The sequence below is a fragment of the Hippocampus bargibanti genome, linkage group LG08, assembly GCF_051943395.1.
Source record: "Hippocampus bargibanti isolate YZ-2025 linkage group LG08, ASM5194339v1, whole genome shotgun sequence".
Classification (NCBI taxonomy): domain Eukaryota; kingdom Metazoa; phylum Chordata; class Actinopteri; order Syngnathiformes; family Syngnathidae; genus Hippocampus; species Hippocampus bargibanti.
This window is the reverse complement of record NC_142741.1, coordinates 8,206,884-8,229,349: the sequence shown is the minus strand read 5'-3', so window position 1 is coordinate 8,229,349 and position 22,466 is coordinate 8,206,884. Positions and strand designations below refer to the sequence as shown.

Below are 22,466 nucleotides of genomic sequence, written 5' to 3'. Positions count from 1 at the left end.
GACTTGCTCTACCCTCTTTGTGATGACATGAAGCAGTTCTAGATGAAAGAGGAGAGGATCAAAGCATCCATTTCAGCAGTGGATGAGGGACGTCATGGTGGAATGTGCACGTCTACTACAAGCTAAATGTTGAAAGCAAACACAAAGCTGTAGCATCCATTGACGAAAAGACATGGTCTCACATCTCCTGTCCCACATAAATCCGCTTCAATTCCAAGCCGCGACAGTTCTACATACGCATCGTAAAAAAGCGGTTGCAAGTCAAACTGTTTGGCATTCTTCTTTGACGGCCAAGTAGTAACAAGACATAGCAAGGGATTGATCCAAGTCAGGTAGGAATGTGCCTGCATGGAATTATTTATGTCAAATCATCAATCTCTGCCACAATCGACGGGTAGACGGTATTCTAAACTTGCGTATGGACACCTGATGACATTCGCATTGAGCAGAAGAAAAGCGTTGAGGGCAACGACTCACTAAATTAAGATATGTGTGAGTTCGTTCAGACGGGATTGTCAATGAGTGACATTTTTGCGCGCTGGTGTGCAATGTAAAATATGTGTCTCGGTCTGATAAAGGCTGCGACAGAGGCCTGCCCGATTAGATTACGGGGCAGGTGCGGTGAGAGAACTGATACAAATGTTGCCAAGTTAGCATGCCTGAATGAATGAATTTTGTCGTTGCTTGCCTGACTCCATCCAGCAGGCAAAACTGTCTTGAGCTTGGCGAGCGTTCTGTTTCATTGAATTACTGTCACGCGAGGGGTCCATGGTGGTTATCAATGAAAACTATAGTCGAAAGAAACAGAATGATGAGAATCCACAAAGGCGAGAACATTTCAGTCATGTGGCGTCAACCAAGGGAACGGGAATAAATGAAAGACCTGGATTACGAATGAGAAGATTGTTTGGTTTTGGCACCACATAGTGGATATAAACGGATATATCAACCCGCTCTGTTGACGCCTTTTAAATTTTGACTTCATGGGCTGTCATTTTACACTGCAACCATGTTTACGAATAAGTAGTTAACATGAATTTTTATCGGTTTGAAAATTTAAATAATTAAAATGAATAAATGTAATTGAATTTACTAATACGTATGTATCATACAGATGTAATCAATACATAAAATTAATAAAATTATGATAAAAAAAAAATACTGAAAATGGAAGATGAAGTGTTGTTGCCTTCATATTTACATTAGTGGCGCGAGTTTGTGTTACATCCGGGTTGAGTGAACGCTGGCGCGAATGGCTGCCGCTGGTCACCCGCAAAAAAAATCTTATACCGTCACTGTAAAGTGTACTTGAGTTTTAAAATGTGCTTAGAAATAATATTTATTGTTATTATTATTGTCATTATTTGTTTTTACGTGCGTTTCTGACATTCAGGGGTCCTCGAATTACGACGGCGTTCCGTTCCGAAACTCAATACGTAATGTAATAAAAGTCAGTCACGACGGGTATGAAAATCACTTTTAGTCCAAAAATATAACCCAATAAAAGGATTGAGATTATTTTGGGACTGCCGTTTGCGAAAAGTCGTCAACAGAAACACCGTTCGGAACCTCAAAACCGTCGTAAAAGCAAGGAAGCCTGACTGTGACGTCTGAATGAAGTGCTTGAAGACGACCACCAGGTGGGAGCACACACGCAGGGAATGCCGTAATGGCCACTTATAAAACCCGAACAAACCCATCGAAAAAGTGTCTAATCAAAAGTGTCAAATCCGCCTGTCTGATGAATATCTTTTAATAACGACATGTACAACGATTACAATGTATTTGTGCTTTGTTATTTTGCCATTTGAAAATCAACCTAAACCGTCTCACATGTGTACCTGGTGGGCACTTTGACCAAATGATACGATTTCAATAAGTGTTAACGACTTTTGGAAAAGGAACGAGTGCTTAACATGTTGAAAATGGCATTATAATCTTATTTAAATGGTGTCCGTGTGATGTTCTGATGATAGCTCAGCATGTGTTTGTTTGTTTTGGGGTGTCTCCTTGTCGTCTTTCTTGCCTTTGGCCGTGGCGTACCTCCTGGATCTGAAGGGAGAAATATAATCAGAACAGATTTGCTTTGAGGTTTTCATTTAAAGGGGATATCTTTGTGAAATGTTTTTTATTTTGTATCGTATTTTCCGGTTTATAACATCCAAAAGCATTGATTTTCTTCAAGAGATGAGCGTGCGCCTTATATGCAGGTGCACAGCAGTCACCGACTCAATTTCCCCCATAGAAGAAATTGAGCGTAACCCCAACCTCTACTGCAGCACCTTATCATGTGGTGTGCCTTATATTTGATAACTTTTTGATAACTTGTATCTGTTTATACATTACCATATTTATTAGAGTACAACACGCAAACTTTTCTACCTAAAAAAGAACTCAAAGTTTGGATGCGCGTTATAAACAAGGCCTGGGCAAAAAATTCTCATATATTGGTATATTTAATAGTTTTTTGGTTTGCCTTATACACCGGAAAATACAGCATTTAACTCATTCACTGCCATTCACAAATTTATTCGAGAATTGAAAATATTTCGTAGAGTGCCATTCCCGAATTTGTCCGGGTTTTGTTTTTTCATACTCGGGTGCCGATAAAGCGCTGGGCATGGCCTCTGGCAATGTATTTTCTTTTCCACAGGGGGCAGCATTTCTCTTTTGTCCATGTTGGCGCTTTGTTACAGCTTCAACTGTTAAAGCGCTATATAAATTATGTATGTGTTGTGCATATGTATGTATTGTTTAGCATTTTGGACAGCTGCCCTCATTTCAAGCTCATATAACTCCAGACCCATATAACTTAGGAATTAACTCTTTTTTTCTGATGAAAGAAGAGATTCTAATGTTTCTAATGCTGTATTGTTGTTCTAAAACCCAATATTCTGTGGGTCCTGGAATTCGAGTTACAATGACAAAAACCCTGGCACTGGAGTAGTCACATTTTTGCACATCTGACAATGAATGAGTTACATTTTTTCCATTTCAATATTTTGTCTAAAAACGCGACCATTTAAAAAAGTGAAACGCACATTCGAACATATCTCCTTGAATTGCGATTAATCCAAGAAGGCGGCAAACAAACATCATGTCTTTCTTTACCTGACAGAGACACTTGGGGAGGACACTCTGTGATGCTCAATGAGGTCCAAATCTCCCCTTGCCGCCTCCATCATCAAGTTCTGGAGGGTGTTGAGTAATATATCGTTGAACACGCCAACCGGTATGTGTTCAGGGCCCTGCGCCATTTTCAGCCTCTCCTCGGAACCTCCTGAGTTGTCAGCGCATACATGAAGATTGGTCTCGTCCAAACCGATAAGCGGTTGTGGGATTGGAGACGGAGTGGAGAAGATAACTTTGGGCTTGTAGAAAAGTGGCTTGGATGCCAAAGTCAGCAGAGATCTTGAAAAGGCCACATCATCTAATATGCTCCTAAGAACAAAGAAGAAAACACTTGTTTCATAAATCCGTTTCATAATTTTGCTGCTGTTAATTGGTAATTTCTCCGTTGTGAGGCACATAAATCTTTATTTAATGACCTGATCAGAGACGTGATGACATGCTCGAGGAAGTGTCGCTCGGGGCCCAGCGTCTGCAATGGCCGCCCTTCTTGAAGTAGCGTGTCCGACAATATTTGAGGCGTCAACGGTTTGATTGTTTGGAAACACCTGTCGGAATCAAGCAGACCGCCATGATGTTCTGAAGGTAATAATGATAATACATTTCATTTATAAGCGGCTTTCAAAACTCTCAAGGTCCCTTTACAGTCACAGGATAAGTTTTTCTGTGGGTGAGCAGCGGAATCCAATGCGCCAGCGTTCACTCAACCCAGAAGTAACTCGGATAGAAAGCTAGCTAGATAATAGATAGCTAACAGATAGCCAGCTCAGCCTTCACTCAACCCGGAATTAACTCAGATAGAAAGCTAGCTAGCTATTAGACAGCTAATAGATAGCTAAGTAACTACACACACTTTTAACTCATTCGCTGCCATTCCCGAATTTGTTCGGGTTTTGTTTTTTCATGCTTGGGTGCCGATAAAACGTTAGTAAGAGCTCTGGCAATGTTTTTTCCCTTCCACGAGGGGGCAGCATTTGCCTTTTGTCCATATTAGCGCTTTGTTATAGCTTCAGTTGTTGTTAAAGCGCTATATAAATTAATATTTTTTTTGTTTTTTGACTTCCAGATGGCACCACGAGAGTGGCTGTGTTTCCAGCAGCTCCTGTATTTTGTTTTACTACTTCTTTCCTTTCCTCTTCCTTTTATAACGTTGCTGCTGTGAAATGTAAATTACTCCACTGTGAGACGAATAAAGGTACATCCAATCCAATATGTATGTATTGTATTGTATTGTATTTATTTTGTACAGCCACCCCATTTCAAGCTCAGACCCATATAATTTAGGAATTAACTATTTTTTTCTGATGAAAGCAGAGTCGGCAGGTACTTTTAAAGCTTTGGTCAGACCTCTGGCAATGTTCTTTCACTCCCACAAGAGGGCAGCATTTATGTTTTCTACAGCCACCCCGGCTTTCAATGCAGATAACTCTACAACCAGCATTTACCTTTTAGACAGACGCCCCTATTTCAAGCTCAGATAACCCCAGACCCAGATAATTTAGGAATAAACTGTTTTTTAAACTCAATATTCTGTGGGTACTGGAATTTGAGTGAAAATGACAAAAACCCTGGCACTGGAGTGGACACATTTTCTGGCAGTGAATGAGTTAAAAAGCTTCAAAACCACTGTCATTGTTTTTTTCTCAAACTGTCAGGTGCTCGCACCCAATAAAACAAAAACAAAAATCAGGAAACAATACAGGTTTTGGAATCGCTTCTTGACAGCTTCAAGTGCTTACCTGAAGCGATTATTGAATTGGTGGGGAAAATATCTGCGATATTCCTGCGACTGGTAGGAGCGCGCCGTCACCTCCAGATGAAGCAACGTAGGCTGAGGCAATGTTGGGCGTTTGCAGATTTTGACAGCTTCTGACTGAGCCCGCAGCTCGGCTCTCGCCACCCGGCTGCAAATAGGTGCAAGAGTCACCTTTTGTTTGCCTCGGGGTGACTCTTTTGCTTGAACAGCAGCCACACAACCCTGTGAAAAAAATGGTTTTGCATCATCACGGCGGCCATCTTCTTTGAAGAGGCGGGTATGTCCAGGGCTCAGACCGGAGGGTTAACAACTTTGCGCTTTCCCGCAAGGTCCCATTCCGTGATGGTGAATTCGTTTTGCTGCTTTTCTCGTTCGTGCTCCCAACGCCGCAGGGAATCCGAATATTGCGCCAGTGCGGCCTGCTCCGTCAGCTGGAAGGTTCCGGAGGAGAAACCGAATGGGAAGCGTGAATAATAACGACAATTATCGTAATAATAATCATATGAAATACAAATAAATGACACCTTTCAAAATAAGATTTTATTTTTTTTAAATGTGAGAGAAAATAATAATAATAAAAAAATAAAAAACATAAAAAATAATAAATTCATCACGATCACTGAGTGAATAAGAAATCCCAAATTATAGATAAATAAATGTATAATTACATAAAATTTTATTATTAAATTATAGCAGGATTAAAAATCTAAATGTACCCGAATAAAAAGTATAAAATGAGGATTGTTCTTTTATGCTCCAAAATTAAAAGGACTCATAAAATAATAAAATAAAAATAAAATAACAAAACTAAAAACAATTAAAATTAAAAAAACATTAAAAATTGTAAAAATAAACTATAAAATTATGAAATAAAAATAATAAAATAACATAATAAATAAATTTAAAAAATAATAAAAACGTCATGAAATAAAATTAGACAATCATAAAATAATCATCACAAATCTCGCTGTAAAGAAGATACAAAAAAAATACAAACTAAATGACTTCATTTATTGTAAAAATATCTACATAAATGTAATAACTATAATAATCATAACAATTTAAATAATGGCTAGGAATAATAATGCTGGCGATACCTGACATATGATGTCGAGATTATAAATCATGGGAAAGTCAGTTGCCATGAAGGTCATCACGCAAATGATGCTCTCGCCTGGACATATGAGGCCTTGTTTAGGCTGGATCCGGATCACCTGACACCCGCACAAAAGAGAAGCCATCAGTCTTTGTCACCTGGCACGATGAAAACACTCAATCCAATGGATAGAAAAAAAAACTTGAATTTAATACGAGAATACAGTTATACCTAGACTTACGAACGCTTTAGCATACAAACTTTTCGCCTTACAAAGATTAAATTCACGAGAATATCATCTTGGCATATGAAGTAATTTTCGGGAAACACAAGTAGCACCACAATGGCTGGCGGACTAGTTTTCGGCGGAAGAACACCAAACCACACGGCCGAACAACGCCACCGTGGCTGCCGGACTACTTTTCCACACCCACTTTCTTTGAGTGCACTCAGTGTTTACGTGGTTTGCTATTGAGTGGTGTATTTTGTTTTTTGGGGACCGAAAAAGACCCCACCACAGGCTAGTGTAAATCCGAAGAGGACACATGAAAATTACGGTTGAGCAGAAGAAGGAGATCATCGAAAAACACCAACGAGGTGTGCTTTTGTGTGACTTAGTGTCCCAGTACCAGTATGCGAAATCGACCATTGCTACGTGTGGCTAAGGGTGTTTCTGTATTGTCTAAGCAACGGTCTCAGGTAATAGAAGAAGTTGAAAAACATCTGTTGATTTGGATTGACGAAAAGCAGCTTGTAGGGGACAGTGTGTGAGAGTATTATCGCCGAGAAAGCATGGCAACTTCACTCGGATATCATCAAGAGGTAATTACATCAACGACCATCACAAAGGTAAATAAAACGATGTTATTATCCAGTAAAGTGTATTTCTTTAATTGCAATACAATAGCACATTTATTATACATAAAAAAGGTATATTGTGTGTAGTTTTAATGGTTGTTTAGTAGAAAATAGTTTTATGGGGACCTGGAAATGGATTATTCTCATTTTTAATGGTTTCCTATGGGAAATTAATGTTTGGAAGACACACTTTTTGCATTACACACTTTCTGGGAACCAATAAATTCTTAAACTGAGGTATCACTGTATTCCAACTTCATCCTGTCAGAATCAAGACAAGGCCGCGGAAAATCCAACTGGACCCTCCACACTCTGCCAAGCACCTTTTCCAGCGACTCCCCGTTGCTCATATTTTGTCCTGTGATGCGACGCTCACCTGAGTCAAACACCATTTGTAGCGGATTTCCTTTAAGGAGACGTTGGTGAGGAAGAAGATTCGGGAAGACTGTGAGCCCACCGGGACCTCGCCCAGAGAGATGCTATCCGTGGAAAGAAAGCCATTCTGCATACATAAGGAAGACATTTTCAAATGACTGATTTTGAATACACTGCATTCAAATCATATTATTATTACAGTGATCCCTCGGCTTACGCACGCTTTAGCGAACGAACTTTTCGCCTTACGAACATTAAAATCGCGAGAATATAATCTTGGCATACAAACTATTTTTCGGAAAAAAAACAGCGCCACAATGAGTGATGTGTTGTTCGCTAACGAGCTGGTTCTTGGAGCTCCTAAAATGGCATCCGGCTTTTTCCCCTCTATTCGCCGCCCCCAGTCTTGGGTTATAGCCGCATGTGATTGGTCAGGATTCGTGGTAGAGGAAGGAGGGGACACATGCAGCAGTGAGCGGGGGGGGATTACAGAAACAGAAACATACACACGAACGAAGACGACAGAGCTTGAAACAAGAAAAAAACAAAAGTGAAAAAAAAACAACAAACAAAAGTGAAAGAAGTGAGAAAATAGATAGAAAACAGTGAAATTTGGACTAATTTCAACTTTGATAGTTCAAAGGCAGATTGTAGACTGCAAGGTTAAAATATCCCATCAATCAGGCTCCACAAACAACCCGCACAAGCCAACTGTACAATTTGAAGAGTAGACAAGCAAGGGAAACAGCTATTAATGAAGTTTCCAGTGTGTCTGCCTGCATCTGTTGCAATATCACAACTTCCCAGAGCTCCTTGAGACACTTTATGCAAAAAGCTATCCATTCCATCAAGCCATCAACTGTCACATCCTCCTTAGCGCAAGGAGCGCGCCCCTCCCCTCCCTGCTCTCCGGACTCACTCACCTGTTGCTCATTTCCTTGATTGTGCCTTCTGGCTATAAAAGTCACCCGTTCCCGCTCGATCGTCGCCGGTGTATTCACTATTGTGACCCTGTCACCCAGCAGTACGCAGGTGTGTCCCGCTCGTCTATTCGGTTGCTTCATCTTCTGTTTTACCCTGCGTGTCTCAGTAAAACACCTTTCTTGAACTTATTGTCTCCATCGTGTATTTCAGATCCAACCCCTTCCCTTTTTTTCGCCCATCGAGTTCTGTCGCCACTCCTCGAGCAGACGTGACATCATACACCGGCCAACGATGGATCTCGCCGATGGCCCACCCGGTTTGGAGGGGTGAGCCGAGTGGAACGCTCGGGTGAGAGATGGGTCGCCGATGGAGAACGTTCCGCCTTAGCCCATCAGGCGGAACGTTCGAGCCAGCTGGCGCAAGCGATCGCGGAGAACCGCCACATCGCGTCTTCGCTGGATCAAGGCCTACAGGAGGTCGAGACACGCCTCGCTACCCTAATGCCCCCTTGCGCTGAGAGGAGTGCTTCGTCGCGGACTGAGCGCCGCTCTCAAAGACGAGTTGCCCACCCGCGACGCTGGCACCACATTCAGCGAATTGATCGATGTAGTCATCTGTCTGGAACATCGCCTCTGGGAGCAGCAGCGGGAGCAAGGTACCCAGCGGTCCGGCGAACCCGGAAGCAAGCAGCGGACGACCACACCAGACGGCGACGAGCATGCGCGATGCCAGGAGGAGTTCCCCGAGCCGATACAGTTGGGGAGCGGGGGCGATTGTGCCAACCCCAGGGGTCGTCGCACTCAAGGGCCCCCGCCTAAGACCTCCTGCACCCGTAAGTCCCCGGGCAAACGGCGACCGCGGCGGCCGTCGGAGGCGTCGAGGACGGCGCCCATCACGCGGTTGGAGTGAGACGGCGACTTATTTGGCCCGCCCAACTCCCAAGCTATACGGGCGTTAGTGGATTCGGGGGCGGACGGGTGCTTTATCGACCCCCAACTGGTCCGTGACATTGGGTTGCGGCATCGAGGAACTTAAGATCCCCAAGGAGATTCTGGACCTTGAAGGCCGACTGTTAGCCCGGGTTACGCATATCACCGCACCACTCAAACTCTGGCTCTCGGGCAACCATGTCGAACACCGCCGCTTTTCACTCATGCCCTCCCGCAACATGCCACTCGTGCTGGGCCTCCCCTGGCTAAGCACCCATGACCCTTCCATATCGTGGGAGGGTCCCACGATACAGGGTTGGAGCCCCTACTGCTCCGCTAACTGTCTACGGTCGGCTACGGCAGGGCGAGATCCCTCCCATGGCGGCTCGCCCAAAGGATCTGTCTAGAGGGCGTGCTGCGTTGTTATCACGATCTGCGGGAGGCATTCAGCAAAGACAACGCGCAATCCCTGCCACCCCACCGACTGTATGACTGCAACATAGAACTGCAGCCAGGGGCTCCACTACCGCACTCCTGACTCTACCACATCTCACACCCGGAACAAGAAGCCCTGCGCACATATATTGACTCTTCCCTTGCGGCGGGAGTCATCCAACCTTCGCGTTCTCCGCTGCCCTGCGGAAGCCAACTATGATGTGGGGAACCGGGAACTGCTGGCGGTCATCCTGGCGCTGCAAGAGTGGAGACACTGGCTCGAAGGGGCCAAATACCCCTTCACCGTCTTCACCGATTATAAGACCTGGCCGCCATTCAGTCCGCCAAGAGACTCAATTCGCGGCTGGCCCGATGGGCACTGTTTCTTCCACGCTTCAACTTTACTCTCACCTACTGCCCAGGTTCGCAGAACACCAAGCCCGACGCCCTATCTCGCATTCACGAGCCGGCAGAGAAGGAGGCGGTCGTCGCCAAAATCCTGCTGGCGCAACACATCCTGGAAGCCCGAAGGTGGGAGGCAGAGAAGATAGTTCAGGAGGCCCAGGAGGGTAACCCTATCCCCAAGGGTTGCCCGGTGGATCACCTATTTTTCCCCCCGCTCTACGAACCAAGGTGCTGCACTGCACGATCAACGACCATCACAAAGGTAAATAAAACTTTAATAAAAATAAGACTTTATTATACCGTAGTTTAGTTCTTTAATTACAATTTATTATACATTACCCATTTATTATACAAAAATTATTATATTTATTTTGTTATATTGTGTTTAGTTTCAAGGCTTATTTAGTTGAAAATTGTGTTTTATAGGACCTAGCAACAGATTATTCTCATTTTAATGGTCTCTTATGCAAAATTAATGTTTGTAATACACACTTTTTGCCTTACACACAGTTTCTGGGCACCAATTAAGTTCGTAAGCCAAGGTGTCACTGTATTAATTTTTTTGAATGCAAGTGGATTTCTCCGATCTGACCTGCCCGGGCAAGGGGATCTTCCGTATGGGGGGTGCAGATTTGGTTTCACTGCTTTGGAACACATCTCTTTGGGTGTCAAAGCCGTAGCCATCAAACCTCACCACAGTAGTTTCTCCGTGTCGGATGTGAATTGGAACGTCCATCTAGTCAGGGACGATACGTTAAAAACAGAGCGGCATTGGAAACTGACAAACAACGACGTTACGTAATGAAGAGACAGTGAATGATCACGTACGACGTGCTTCTTAGCCTCAAGCGGAGAAAAAATGAAGTCCAGCTTGGCCATCTTGCCCGGTAGGACGACTCCAACCGGGTTGAGGCAAGACAGCAGCGGCTGATTAAAGTTGTTCTCCTGGAGCTGCGACAGAACCCCGACGTCCACTTCGTAATGGACGGGAACATCGCCGCCGTTGTAAAGGTCGTACGTCTAAAAAGAAAAAACAATAACATGTGGCTTGAAAGGGGCAGAGATTAAGGTTGGCAACGTTTCGAGCCATACCTGCAAGGGAGGGGTCAAACCGCCGATCATGACAGGGGTGAAAACATGATGCCTGGTTAAAAAATACAGATGCGGTTTCTCCTGCTCTATCGTCTCCCCTTGGAAGTTCAGCTGTCAGGGGAAAAAATGGCAACTGGTTAGCTAACGTCAGCTTTCCTCGGACATGGGCGGTATGTAAGATGGCATGGGCGGTCTGTAAGACGGCATGGGAAAGCTTACCAGGATCTCTCTGCCGTGTGAGATTTTCAAAATGATTGGCAACTGATGCATCCCAGCGATGACGTGGCTGGGAAAGACAAATTGATGGTTCACCGGGCAAGAAAAAAAAAACATTAACTCATTCACTGTCAGATGATGTGCAAAAAGTATTCACTCCAGTGCCAGGGTTTTTGTCATTTTCATTCAAATTGCAGGACCCAAAGAATATTGAGTTTTAGGACGACATGAACATTCAATGCAGCATAAGAAACCTTAGACGCTCTTCTTTCATGAGATAAAAATAGTTAATTCCTGAGTTATACGGGTCTGTAGTTATCTGAGCTTGAAATGGGGGCGGATGTCCAAAATACAATAAAATAAATACATATTGGTTTATATAGCGCTATATATAAAAAGTGAAATGCTGCCCCCTGGTGGAAGCGAAAAACATTGCCAGAGGTTGGAGCGAATGAATTAAGAAAGTCAATATTCTGCACCCAGTAATTACGTTACAATGCAGTACAGTGCCCCCTAGTGGTGGAAATAGCTAAAACCACTCAAAAACGTTGTGGAGTAGCCATTTTGAAATCCAACTGTGGAGAGGTGTGATTACATCCATGTCCATCCTCTTTCTTTTGACTTGTTCACACACCTGTAAGTATGTTTACACTATTATACATTTTATTGTTTGTTGTGCAAGTTATTTATAAGCCTACATCAATATTTTGTCAGTTAAGCATTTCACATGCTTTCAATAGAATCATTCAATGAGCTAGAGAATAGGCCTGTTTCGTTAATGTGATTTTAGATGTGTAATTGGATGCTGTACAACATTCGGATTCTTTTTCTGTTTGTATGTAGTTTTACAAGAAACTCTTCCATGAAAATACTAAACGGTGGATTCGCATCTCCGTGTTTTTTTGGGAAGATTGTTAAGCTCGCTGTTGACACACCAACCATTTGGTCAGGGCAGAAGAGTAAAAAGATTACCTATACATCGAAAGCATAGCTGTGGATTGGCTATACATTACATCTCCTTCAAAATAAAAAAGTCAGAGCCCAAGGAAATATCTAACCTGGAGGTCAGGTCAGTGTGTTATCAAGTGCTAGCCAGTCATCTTCCAAGCGCTCTTCCAAGTCAAATTCAAGCCAGGTTGCTGCAGCAGCACGGACAAAGGCGGAGGCCGCTCGCAAAAGAACTGAATATTCTAAACTTAAAATTGACATGGAAGTTGAACAAGCCCGCATTGATGCAATGTTGAATGCTCTGAAAGAAGACAGTGAAGCTGAAGCTGCATTGGCTGCAGCAAAGGTGCTTGAAACAGCAGCAGAAAGTGAGAGTAGTAAAGCTGACTTGGCTATCGGACCTATCTATCGCCGGCTGTATCAAAACAACAAGTTGATGACGACATTGACACACACTTCAGCCCCCAAAATGACGACAAAGAGAAATCAGTATACCCTCCACAGCGGCATCTTTATTGATCCAAGATGGCGCCGCGGATGGCAGCCTCGGTCACACACTCCCTAGTATTGTTCCTGGTTTTGTCATTTTCATTTGTTTTTTGCGATCCTACGCGACTCAGTTACACGAGGGAAGAGTTACTGAGCATTGGGGAATCCACTCTTGGACTATTTTCACCGACACACCAAAATCTACATGGTTTTTCGGGGCTGCTCGCGCGCGGCGTAGCAGCTCTGTACGGAGCTTTGAGACGCCGGCGTAGGGGGGGGAAGCGAGCCGGCGTGCTCGTCAAGCTACGGCAGCGTGGATTTCGAACGCCGCTCCCATCGATCCACCTCGCTAATCTACGCTGACTACTAAACAAGATGGACGAACTTCTGCTTCTCACAAAGACCAATGAAACGTTTGCCCGCTCTGCTGTGCTGTGCTTCACTGAGACTTGGCTCAGTGACCGCCACCCGGATTCCGCGCTATACCTACCCGGATTCCGTCTCGGGCCGACCGTGACACGGAGCAATCGGGGAAATCCAAAGGCGATGGACTATGCTTCTACATCAACGAAGAATGGTGCACCGATGTCACGATGCTCGACGCACACTGCAGCCCCGGTTTGGAATCGCTGTCTCTCAACTGCAAGCCATTCTACTTGCCACGTGAGTTCGCTTCCTTTATTCTCGTTGCCGTGTACATCGCGCCACAAGCTAATGCTAACGCGTGTATACAAACGCTAGCGGACCATGTAAACCATCTCGAACTAAAATATCCAGAATCACCCCTGATCATTTTGGGTGATTTTAATCAAACACGTTTAAACCGTGATCTTCCCAAATATAAGCAGCATATTGACTGTTTCACCAGAGGAGAAAACATTCTAGATCATTGTTACACAGCACTCAAAGGCGCATACCGGTCTGTTGCGCATGCAGCATTGGGTCTTTCTGACCACTATTTAATCCACTTAATTCCCACATACAAACAGAAACTCAAATGTGTAAAACCGGTAGTCAAGACAGTTAAAACATGGACAGATGAAGCAAAGTTATCGCTACAAGAATGCTTAGACTGCACTAATTGGAGCGTCTTTGAAACTTCAACGGGCACATTGGATGAATACACAGACACTGTAACATCATACATCAGTTTCTGTGAGGACATGTGTGTACTAACAAAGTCCTTCCGCTCATTCAACAACAACAAGCCATGGTTCACTCCCAAACTCAGGCAGCTTAGGAAAGAAAAAGAATCCGCATTTAAAAGCAGCGATCGAGCAGTTTACAAACTCGCCCGAAACAGGCTGACGAAGGAAATTAACATCGCAAAGAAAAGTTATGCGGAGAGGCTTAACAAACAGTTCTCCGCTAACGACTCTGCATCGGTGTGGAATGGCCTGAAAGCAATAACAAATTATCGTTTACCTTCCCCCCAAGCAGTGTACAACAATGGTATGGCTGATGAGTTAAATACATACTTTTGCCGATTTGAAAAGGACACCCCCATTTCCCTGGTCTGCCCACCATTACCAGAAACTACCGTATCTCCGCCCTCTGCCCTACAGATCCACGAACTGGACGTTAGACGGCTCTTCAAGCAGCAGAAGATCAAGAAAGCTGCAGGACCTGACAGAGTGTCCCCCTCCTGCCTGAGAGTCTGCGCTGACCAGCTGGCTCCGGTCTTCACACAAATCTTCAACAGATCCCTGGAGCAGTGTGATGTCCCATCCTGCTTCAAACAGTCTACTATCGTCCCAGTTCCAAAGAAACCAGCACCCTTGGGATTGAACGACTATAGACCTGTTGCTCTGACGTCTGTGGTCATGAAGTCCTTTGAACGCCTCGTGCTGAACCACCTAAAGAACATCACCGGACCTCTGCAAGATCCTCTTCAGTTTGCCTACCGGGCAAACAGGTCTGTGGAGGATGCAGTCAACATTGGACTGCACCACATCCTCGACCACCTTGACAACACAGGAACCTACGCAAGGATCCTGTTTGTGGACTACAGCTCTGCGTTCAATACCATCATCCCAGAACTCCTCATCCCCAAACTTCTCCAGCTTGGTGTGTCCCCCACGATCTGCCAGTGGACCCTCAGCTTCCTGACAGGACGGACACAACAGGTCAGACTGGGAAATATATCATCCACAACACGAACCACGAGCACTGGAGCCCCGCAGGGATGCGTCCTCTCTCCATTGCTCTTCTCTCTCTACACGAACGACTGCACCTCAACGCACCCAGCTGTCAAATTCATAAAGTTCGCAGATGACACCACGGTCATCGGTCTCATCAAAGACGGCGACGAGTCTGCGTACCGACAACAAGTGGAGCAGCTGGAACTCTGGTGCAGCCGTCACAACCTGGAGCTGAACACGCTGAAGACAGTTGAGATGATCGTGGACTTCAGGAAACATCCATCAACACAGCTACCCCTCACACTATCCAACTGCCTTGTGTCAACCGTTGAGACCTTCAAGTTCCTGGGAATCACAGTCTCCCAGGACATGAAGTGGGAGGTCAACACCAACTCTATTCTGAAAAAGGCCCAACGGAGAATGTACTTCCTGAGGCTGCTAAAGAAGCATGGCCTGCCACAGGAGGTGCTGCAACATTTCTACACGGCTGTCATCGAATCCATCCTGTGTTCTTCCATCACCGTTTGGTTCGGGGCCGCCACAAAAATGGACAAAATCCGACTTCAACGGACAGTTAGGACAGCGGAAAAAATCATTGGCACCGCCCTACCCACTCTCGAGGACTTGCACACTGCAAGAATCCTAGGGCGCGGAAAATCCTACTGGACCCTCCGCACCCTGCCCACCACCTTTTCCAGCTACTCCCCTCAGGCAGGCGCTACCGATCAATGCGCACCAAATCCAGCAGACATTTAAACAGCTTCTTCCCCCAAGCCATTGACTCTTTGAACTCTTTCAACAGTAGCCAAAATGGAACTGTATAGTGCCACTTTTTTTGACGACGATACTAGTGCAGCGTGTTCTACCGGAAACAAATTCCTTGTGTGTTCTACATACTTGGCAATAAAGATGATTCTGATTCTGATAAGGACATTTCTCATAATAGCCCCAGCGTGTTGCAGCCTGTAGCATCTCGTACAACCCAGCGTTCTGAGCAACCCCAGGCTACACGGCGGCCAGTTTTCCCTTGTGCCAATGTTGATGCCTTCAGATCCCACTCACCACAGAGCAACAATGCAGCAAGCTCTCCACGTAAAGTTTTCTCGCTCGTCGTGACCTTCTCACAACAAGGTTCAAGGTGTTTGACAATCGGCCTGAGAACTATATGTCATGGCGATCTGACTTTTGCAATGCCATAAACGGCTTGGATCTCAAACCTAGTGAGGAGCTAGACTTACTTACCAGGTGGCTTGATGGGGAGTCACTTCACCATGCCTGTGGCGTCACAGGTGCGCACCGCGGCTTTGATGGGAATCTCAGCGTGACACTTTTCCCACGCTTGGAAAGTATAAAAGAGCAGCCGTCGCGGGACAGCGGTCAGATTCATCTCAGACACAGACACACGCGCAACTCCCAGAGACCTGCTCAACATCGGACAGATTTTCACAGCACGACTTGCTCGACTCCACGCCACGATCAAGCTCTGCGAGACATCTGCGCGTCACTTCCCTAGGAAATTTTACAACCTCCATTCAACAAATAGATTTGACAAACTCTTTATGCCCAGCGGATCAAGGCAGTGCATGTCAACGATCCAGCGGCTGGACTCGACAGGCTATGGCAACGATGGAAAAAGACTTATGGTTCTCCAGGAGTTATTGAAGCTTCACTATTCAAACGTCTTGACAATGTGCCTCCAATCTCTCCCAAAGATAGCCGACATCTTCAGGAACTTGCAAACCTTCTTCTGGAGGTGTAAGCTGCAAAGAATGAAGGTTACCTACCTGGCCTCAGTTTCCTCGACTCATCTAGAGGCATTAATTCAATTGTTGAGAAGCTTCCATACAACCTCCAGGACACATGGGTTACTCAGGGGACCAAATACAAGAGAGAGAACTTTGTCCATTATGCGCCATTCTCCTTTTTCATTAACTCTGTTAACAGTTACGCAGAAATGAAGACGGATCCCAGTTTCACCTCCAAGGCTCCAGCACAGGTCCCTACAAAGATGAGAAAGCTCCCAACAGCCAGTGGAAGGTCAGGACTCCCATCTCTGCAAATAAAACTGAGGCTGAAGCCTCCAACCTTTCAGGTGGTGACAAGCTTGCCACAGACCCGGAAAGACATTGTCCCATTCACAATAAGCCACACTCTCTCAGGAAGTGTAGGGGTTTCAGAATGAAGACCGTAGAAGAGAGTCAGATCTTCCTTAAAAAGCATTTCATTTGTTTCAAATGCTGTATGTCCACAAACCATACAGCAAAAGACTGTAAGACTACAGTTCGCTGTTCAGAGTGCGACAGTGATCGTCACATCTCAGCTCTCCATGATGGTCCAGATCCTTAGATGGCAAAGGACGCAGTGACTCCTGAGGGTGATGGCGGGGAGCAGGCTGAGAAGTCCACTGTAAGGACATCCAGCTGCACTGACGTTTGTGGAGAGGGCTTGCATGGAAAGTCATGTTCCAAAATATGCCTGGTCAATGTGTATCCCAAAGATACCATGAACAGAAGAAGAAAATGTATGTTATGCTGGAAGACCAGAGTAATTTGTCACTCGCCAAGTCCGCCTTCTTCGACATGTTTAACGTTCAGGGAATGGTCTATCCTTATACATTGAACACATGTTCTGGCATGACAGAAACCAGTGAAAGAAGAGCCACAAACTTTGTCATAGAGCAGGGGTGTCAAAGTCAGTTTTGCCGCGGGCCACATTGTAGTTATGGTTTCCTCTCGAGGGCCGTTATGAATTTGGGGAACCCATTAGAATGTTGAAATCCCTTCAAATATTACATATAGAGCACACAGCAAATTAATGAATAACTCGTTTTCAAATCTGAAGTCAAGAATAATGACTTTTATTGTGGTTGACATCCAAAAATATGGAATTTTGGCTCAGATTTTAGCAATCATCATGGAATTTAACAAGTTTGATTTGCTTTCGCGGGCCGAAAAAAATGATGTGGCGGGCCGGATTTGGCCCGCAGGCCTTGACTTTGACACCTGTGTCATAGAGGTTATTAATGGTGGAGTATCCATGGTACTTCCAACACTCATTGAGTGTAATCTGATACCTAATAATAGAGAGGAGATACCAACTCCAGAGGCTGCTACACATCATCACCATCTCAAAACCATTGCTAACAGGATACCACCGCTTCATGCCTCAGCCGAAATCCTTCTGTTACTTGGAAGAGATATCATCCGAGTTCACAAGGTTCGCAGTCAGTGTAATGGGCCACACAGTGCGCCATATGCCCAACGCCTTGATTTGGGATGGGTAATTATGGGAGACGTCTGCCCCAGCGGAGCCCACAAACCCACTGTGAACACTTCCTTGAGAATGGTCGAGTTAGCTTCTTCAGACCCTGTGAGAGCAGCATCTACATTAAGGAAAGGTTCACAGGAGAGCGCCCCAAACAATCCCCTCAAAAGCCAGTTCAAGATGGTCTTGGCAAGCTGATCTTCAGTCACACCATTGAGGATGAGAAACTGGCCCTCTGTCGAGGATGAGATATCCCTCCAAATCATTAAAAAGGAGTTCCCAAAGGATGACTCAAACCGTTGGGTGGCCCCCTCCCGTTACGGCTTGCCAAACAACAGGGAGCACGCCCTCAACCGTCTCCTGTCTCTTCGGCGTACTTTGAAGAAGAAGCCGGAGATTAAAGATCACTCTGTAAAGTTTAGACGGAAAGCAGAGAGCAAGCCTTCCAACCTCTCCTCATCTGAGTCTTCATCAGAGTCCAACCACGCTCAGCCTCAGCAGCAGCCCAGAGGCCAAGAACCAGGCCAGGGCAACAGAGACAGACCGGGATCCGGTCCCCTCCACCATCTCCTCATAGAGACAGACAGCATCGGGACCAGAATCAGGATCAGCCGATCCGGCGCGATCCGCATGCCGAACACAGGCCAAAATCCAGCTATCAGGTACGGGATGGCAGCCCGCAGTTCCCACGGGAAAGGAGGCCCCTCTCAGGGCCCAACATCCGCACCCCTAACCTGGCGGCAACCGATCGTGTGATGAAGACCACAAAGCAGACAATGCGGCCGTTCAACACGTATCCCAGGGCAGAAAGCGACGGAGTGCACAGCCCCATCAGGCCACCAGCACGTCCCCACGAGTCATCTTCTCAAAACGGCCCCTCCGTGCCCCTCCGAGGATCTTCCGGCCACAAGCCCGTCGTGCAGCTGCACCCTCACCACACCTCGTCCCATCCCAGCCTGACGTCAGAAGCGGGTCAACACACACACACGTCTCACCCCAGCGTGCCAGCCCCACGACTACCGGCCCCCTCCGCCCTGCCGCCGGCGCCGCCCAATACCCGCTCCCCGCAGAGAGAGCCGCAGAGGGTGTCGCACGAGCAGTTCCGGGCGGCTCTACAGATGGTGGTGGACCACTACATCAAGATCGTGGAGGGGTTCATGGGCATCGTATGCATCGCCACCGTCAAGACGAGGGGAAAAATTGGTCGCTGTGAAGAAGATAGTATATTGATACTTACATTTTGATGATGTTTGTTATTATTTCTGTTGGTATGTTGGTTTGCCATCTTATAGATGCCAGGCGGGGAGTGTTCTGCCCCCAGTAATTGTGTTACAATGCAGTACAGTGCCCCCTAGTCGTGGAAATAGTTAAACCCACTCAAAAACGTTGTGGAGTAGCCATTTTGAAATCTAACTGTGGAGAGGTGTGATTACATCCATGTCCATCCTATTTCTTTTGACTTGTTCAGGCACAATCTGTAAGTACGTTTACACTATTATAGATTTTATTGTTTGTTGTGCAATTTATTTATAAGCATACATCAATATTTCGTCAGTGAAGCATTTCACATGCTTTCCATAGAATTGTTGAATGTTAATGACAATGTAATTTTATATGTATAATTGGATGCTGTACAACATTGAAATACTTTTTCTGTTTGTATGCAGTTTTACTAGAAAGACTTCCATAAAAATACGAAACGGTGGATTCTCATCTTCGTGTTTTTTACTGGAAGATTGTTAAGCTCGCTCTCGACACACAAACAATTGGTCAGGGCACAAGAGTCAATTTTTGAACAGAAAAACATTTGCAATAATATGAACCTTTTTTTTGTCCTAAAAAATGTCTTCTTTACCAGAACAAAGACATCTTTTGCTCGCATAAAAAGTCAATCCGAGCAGAATAAAGTAATATTTTTATAAGGTGAAGTCAAAATATTCTCGTATTAAATTCAAAGTTCAACTGGGCAAGATATTCACAGTAGTTGTGGTGTAATTTACAACATTTTTTGTTTTATTTTGTTAGGTCTGGTTGCTCTGTGGTGTTCCACAGGGCTCAATCCTGGGGGCCTCTGTTGTTCTCACTGTATCTGCTCCCGTTGGGCTCCATTTTAAAGAAATATTCTAACTTTCATGTTTATCTTTTCTAGAGGATATGCGTACTTGGACCTCTCCTCCTGGCCCACGGCTCCTTCTTGGGTCTCGAACTTGGGTTTTCAAACTAGATAGTTATTTGAAATTAGAGCGGCAAATTGCTGCCATTGTTGAATCCATCTTTGTTCATTTTATGCAGAATTTCTCCTTTGTCAAGAGAACACGAACCCATTTTGAGACAACCTCTGTGATCATATCTGACCTGTAGCTAAACTGTACTCCTTTCTGCTGTCCAGAAAGCAGAGTTCCGGACAGCGGAGAAATGCTGAAAAGCTCCACAACCTGCAAATATACGGAAAATACGTTGATATGACCCAGAAATGTATTGATGACATATATGACCAAGACTAATTAGGACATTGCCTGCATCTGCTGGAGCCCATTATGACATAACTCTTCTCGCTGACTCCAGTGATTGAACTCGACCTGTTGGTCGTCTGGAAACAAGAATGTCCTAAATTTCAAGAGGAAGCAATTCAGTAAGTCGGGAGTAAAATGTTTGACATGACAAGGACACACATTACCCGATGTATCCACGCATTTATCTGTGACGTGCTCCCATCAAGATATAGCACGGTTGAAGAATGATCGCCCACGTTTCACCTCACTTTTTGGATTTTCATCTTTTATATCCAGTTGAAAGCAGAACATTTTTTAAAAATGGTTACCGTATTTTTCGGTGTATAAGGTGCATCAGAGTATAGGGCACACCCCCAATGAATGGTGTATTTTCAAAATGCTTCCATATACATATACAAGTAAAATCCGACTTACGACAAGCTCGACTTACGACAAGCTCGACTTACGACCACCCATATTTACGACCATGACCGCCAGACCCTATTTTTTACCATTTTAATTCTACGCCTGGCACCGCAACGCGCCAGCAGGCCGGCAATGAGTAGGACAATTTTGTCCAGGCTGCCAACATCTTACTCTCGCACAGTAATCGACTGTGTGATGGCACCAGAGAGGGGAGTTTGCATGTCATTTAGCCTCTGAGTCTCTATTCAACATTTTGAATGGATTTTGACTTACGACCGTTTGGTCAGAACGGAACTCGGTCGTAAGTCAGATGTTACCGGTACTATAAGGCGTACCGGACTATAGGCCGCAGCTTTCATGAATGAAAAAAAAGTTTTCAAAGTGTGATATATAGGCAATCTCATCTTCCATTTTTTGAAAGCGAAATGAACACCCAGCCTCAAGCACAACAATGACTATGTGGAGTGACATTCTACTCTTAGCAGTTGGGAATTAATTTTGACTTATAAATGATAGAAGTCAGATGACAGTTTGTGAATTTAGTTGGCTGATCAGGCAAAACAAATGCGTGAGTAGTTACCTTCATCTTTAACAAAGGAAACACAAAACTTGATTTACTGTCCACGGTTGACAAGACACATGCAAATAAACACTGCATCAAGCAAAATAGGCATACTGTATAGCAGGGGTCGGGAACCTTTTTGACTAAGAGAGCCATAAAAGTAAAATATTTAGAATTTTTTTTCAGTGAGAGCCACACGCACGCGCGCGCACATACAAACGCTCGCGTGCGCGCGCACACACACACACACACACACACGCACACACACACACACACACACACACACACGCGCGCGCACGCGCCGCCACTTTTCAACAAAATATCAGAATGTATTATTTAAAATAACTTTGTGATAGTACTCACCGTTAACATGAATGGTTTTCCGTTCCTCGTGATTGGTAAAAATCCAGGCAAACGATCGGAATGAAATTCAACTTGCCGGTCAGGAGGCGAAGTTACTGCTAGCGAGCCTGCACACGGCTCATAAGCTTTCACACTTGCTATCTGCAATCTACTTCTCGCAGAAGTATGTTGATGCTAACGTTAACATGGGGCTTGTTAAAATGTCACTGGCATTCGACTGTTTCATCAATGGTATTGTTTCATTGCAAATTAGAATCAGAACATTTTCTCTCCTCTAATGCTCCGGTGGATTCACGCTGAAGTGCACTAGTTGGGCTCATTTAAAGGGGCGTTTACCTGTTTCAACATGACGGCTACTATCATCCAATCAAAATGGCGCTTTCGGCCAACCTAGCTCAGTGACATCCAATCAAAATTGCGCTTTCCGCCAACTGCAGCCCCAACGGGAAATGAACGGCGAAAAAACGAAAATATGTATTTAGTTTTATCGGCGAGCCATATGCAATCATCAAAAGAGCCATATATAGCTCGCGAGCCATAGGTTCCCGACCCCTGCTGTATTGTAA

The 22,466-nt window shown here is 45.0% G+C and overlaps 1 protein-coding gene across 1 annotated transcript in view; it reads right to left on the bottom strand.

Annotated features, from left to right (window-relative positions):
* The window catches only part of cfap65 (cilia and flagella associated protein 65), a 41,450-nt gene continuing 18,984 nt past the window's right edge, over positions 1 to 22,466 (bottom strand). The window contains exons 21-33 of the mRNA XM_089002180.1: positions 20,574 to 20,664; positions 20,413 to 20,492; positions 11,219 to 11,285; positions 11,000 to 11,110; positions 10,736 to 10,927; positions 10,500 to 10,643; positions 7,216 to 7,341; positions 5,983 to 6,099; positions 5,182 to 5,316; positions 4,869 to 5,107; positions 3,549 to 3,677; positions 3,112 to 3,441; positions 1 to 2,052 (exon numbers count right to left, since the gene is read on the bottom strand). Of these exons, the coding sequence (XP_088858306.1) occupies positions 1,944 to 2,052; positions 3,112 to 3,441; positions 3,549 to 3,677; positions 4,869 to 5,107; positions 5,182 to 5,316; positions 5,983 to 6,099; positions 7,216 to 7,341; positions 10,500 to 10,643; positions 10,736 to 10,927; positions 11,000 to 11,110; positions 11,219 to 11,285; positions 20,413 to 20,492; positions 20,574 to 20,664 (1,870 nt within the window). The 3' untranslated portion in view covers positions 1 to 1,943. The remainder of the gene's footprint in view (positions 2,053 to 3,111; positions 3,442 to 3,548; positions 3,678 to 4,868; positions 5,108 to 5,181; positions 5,317 to 5,982; positions 6,100 to 7,215; positions 7,342 to 10,499; positions 10,644 to 10,735; positions 10,928 to 10,999; positions 11,111 to 11,218; positions 11,286 to 20,412; positions 20,493 to 20,573; positions 20,665 to 22,466) is intronic.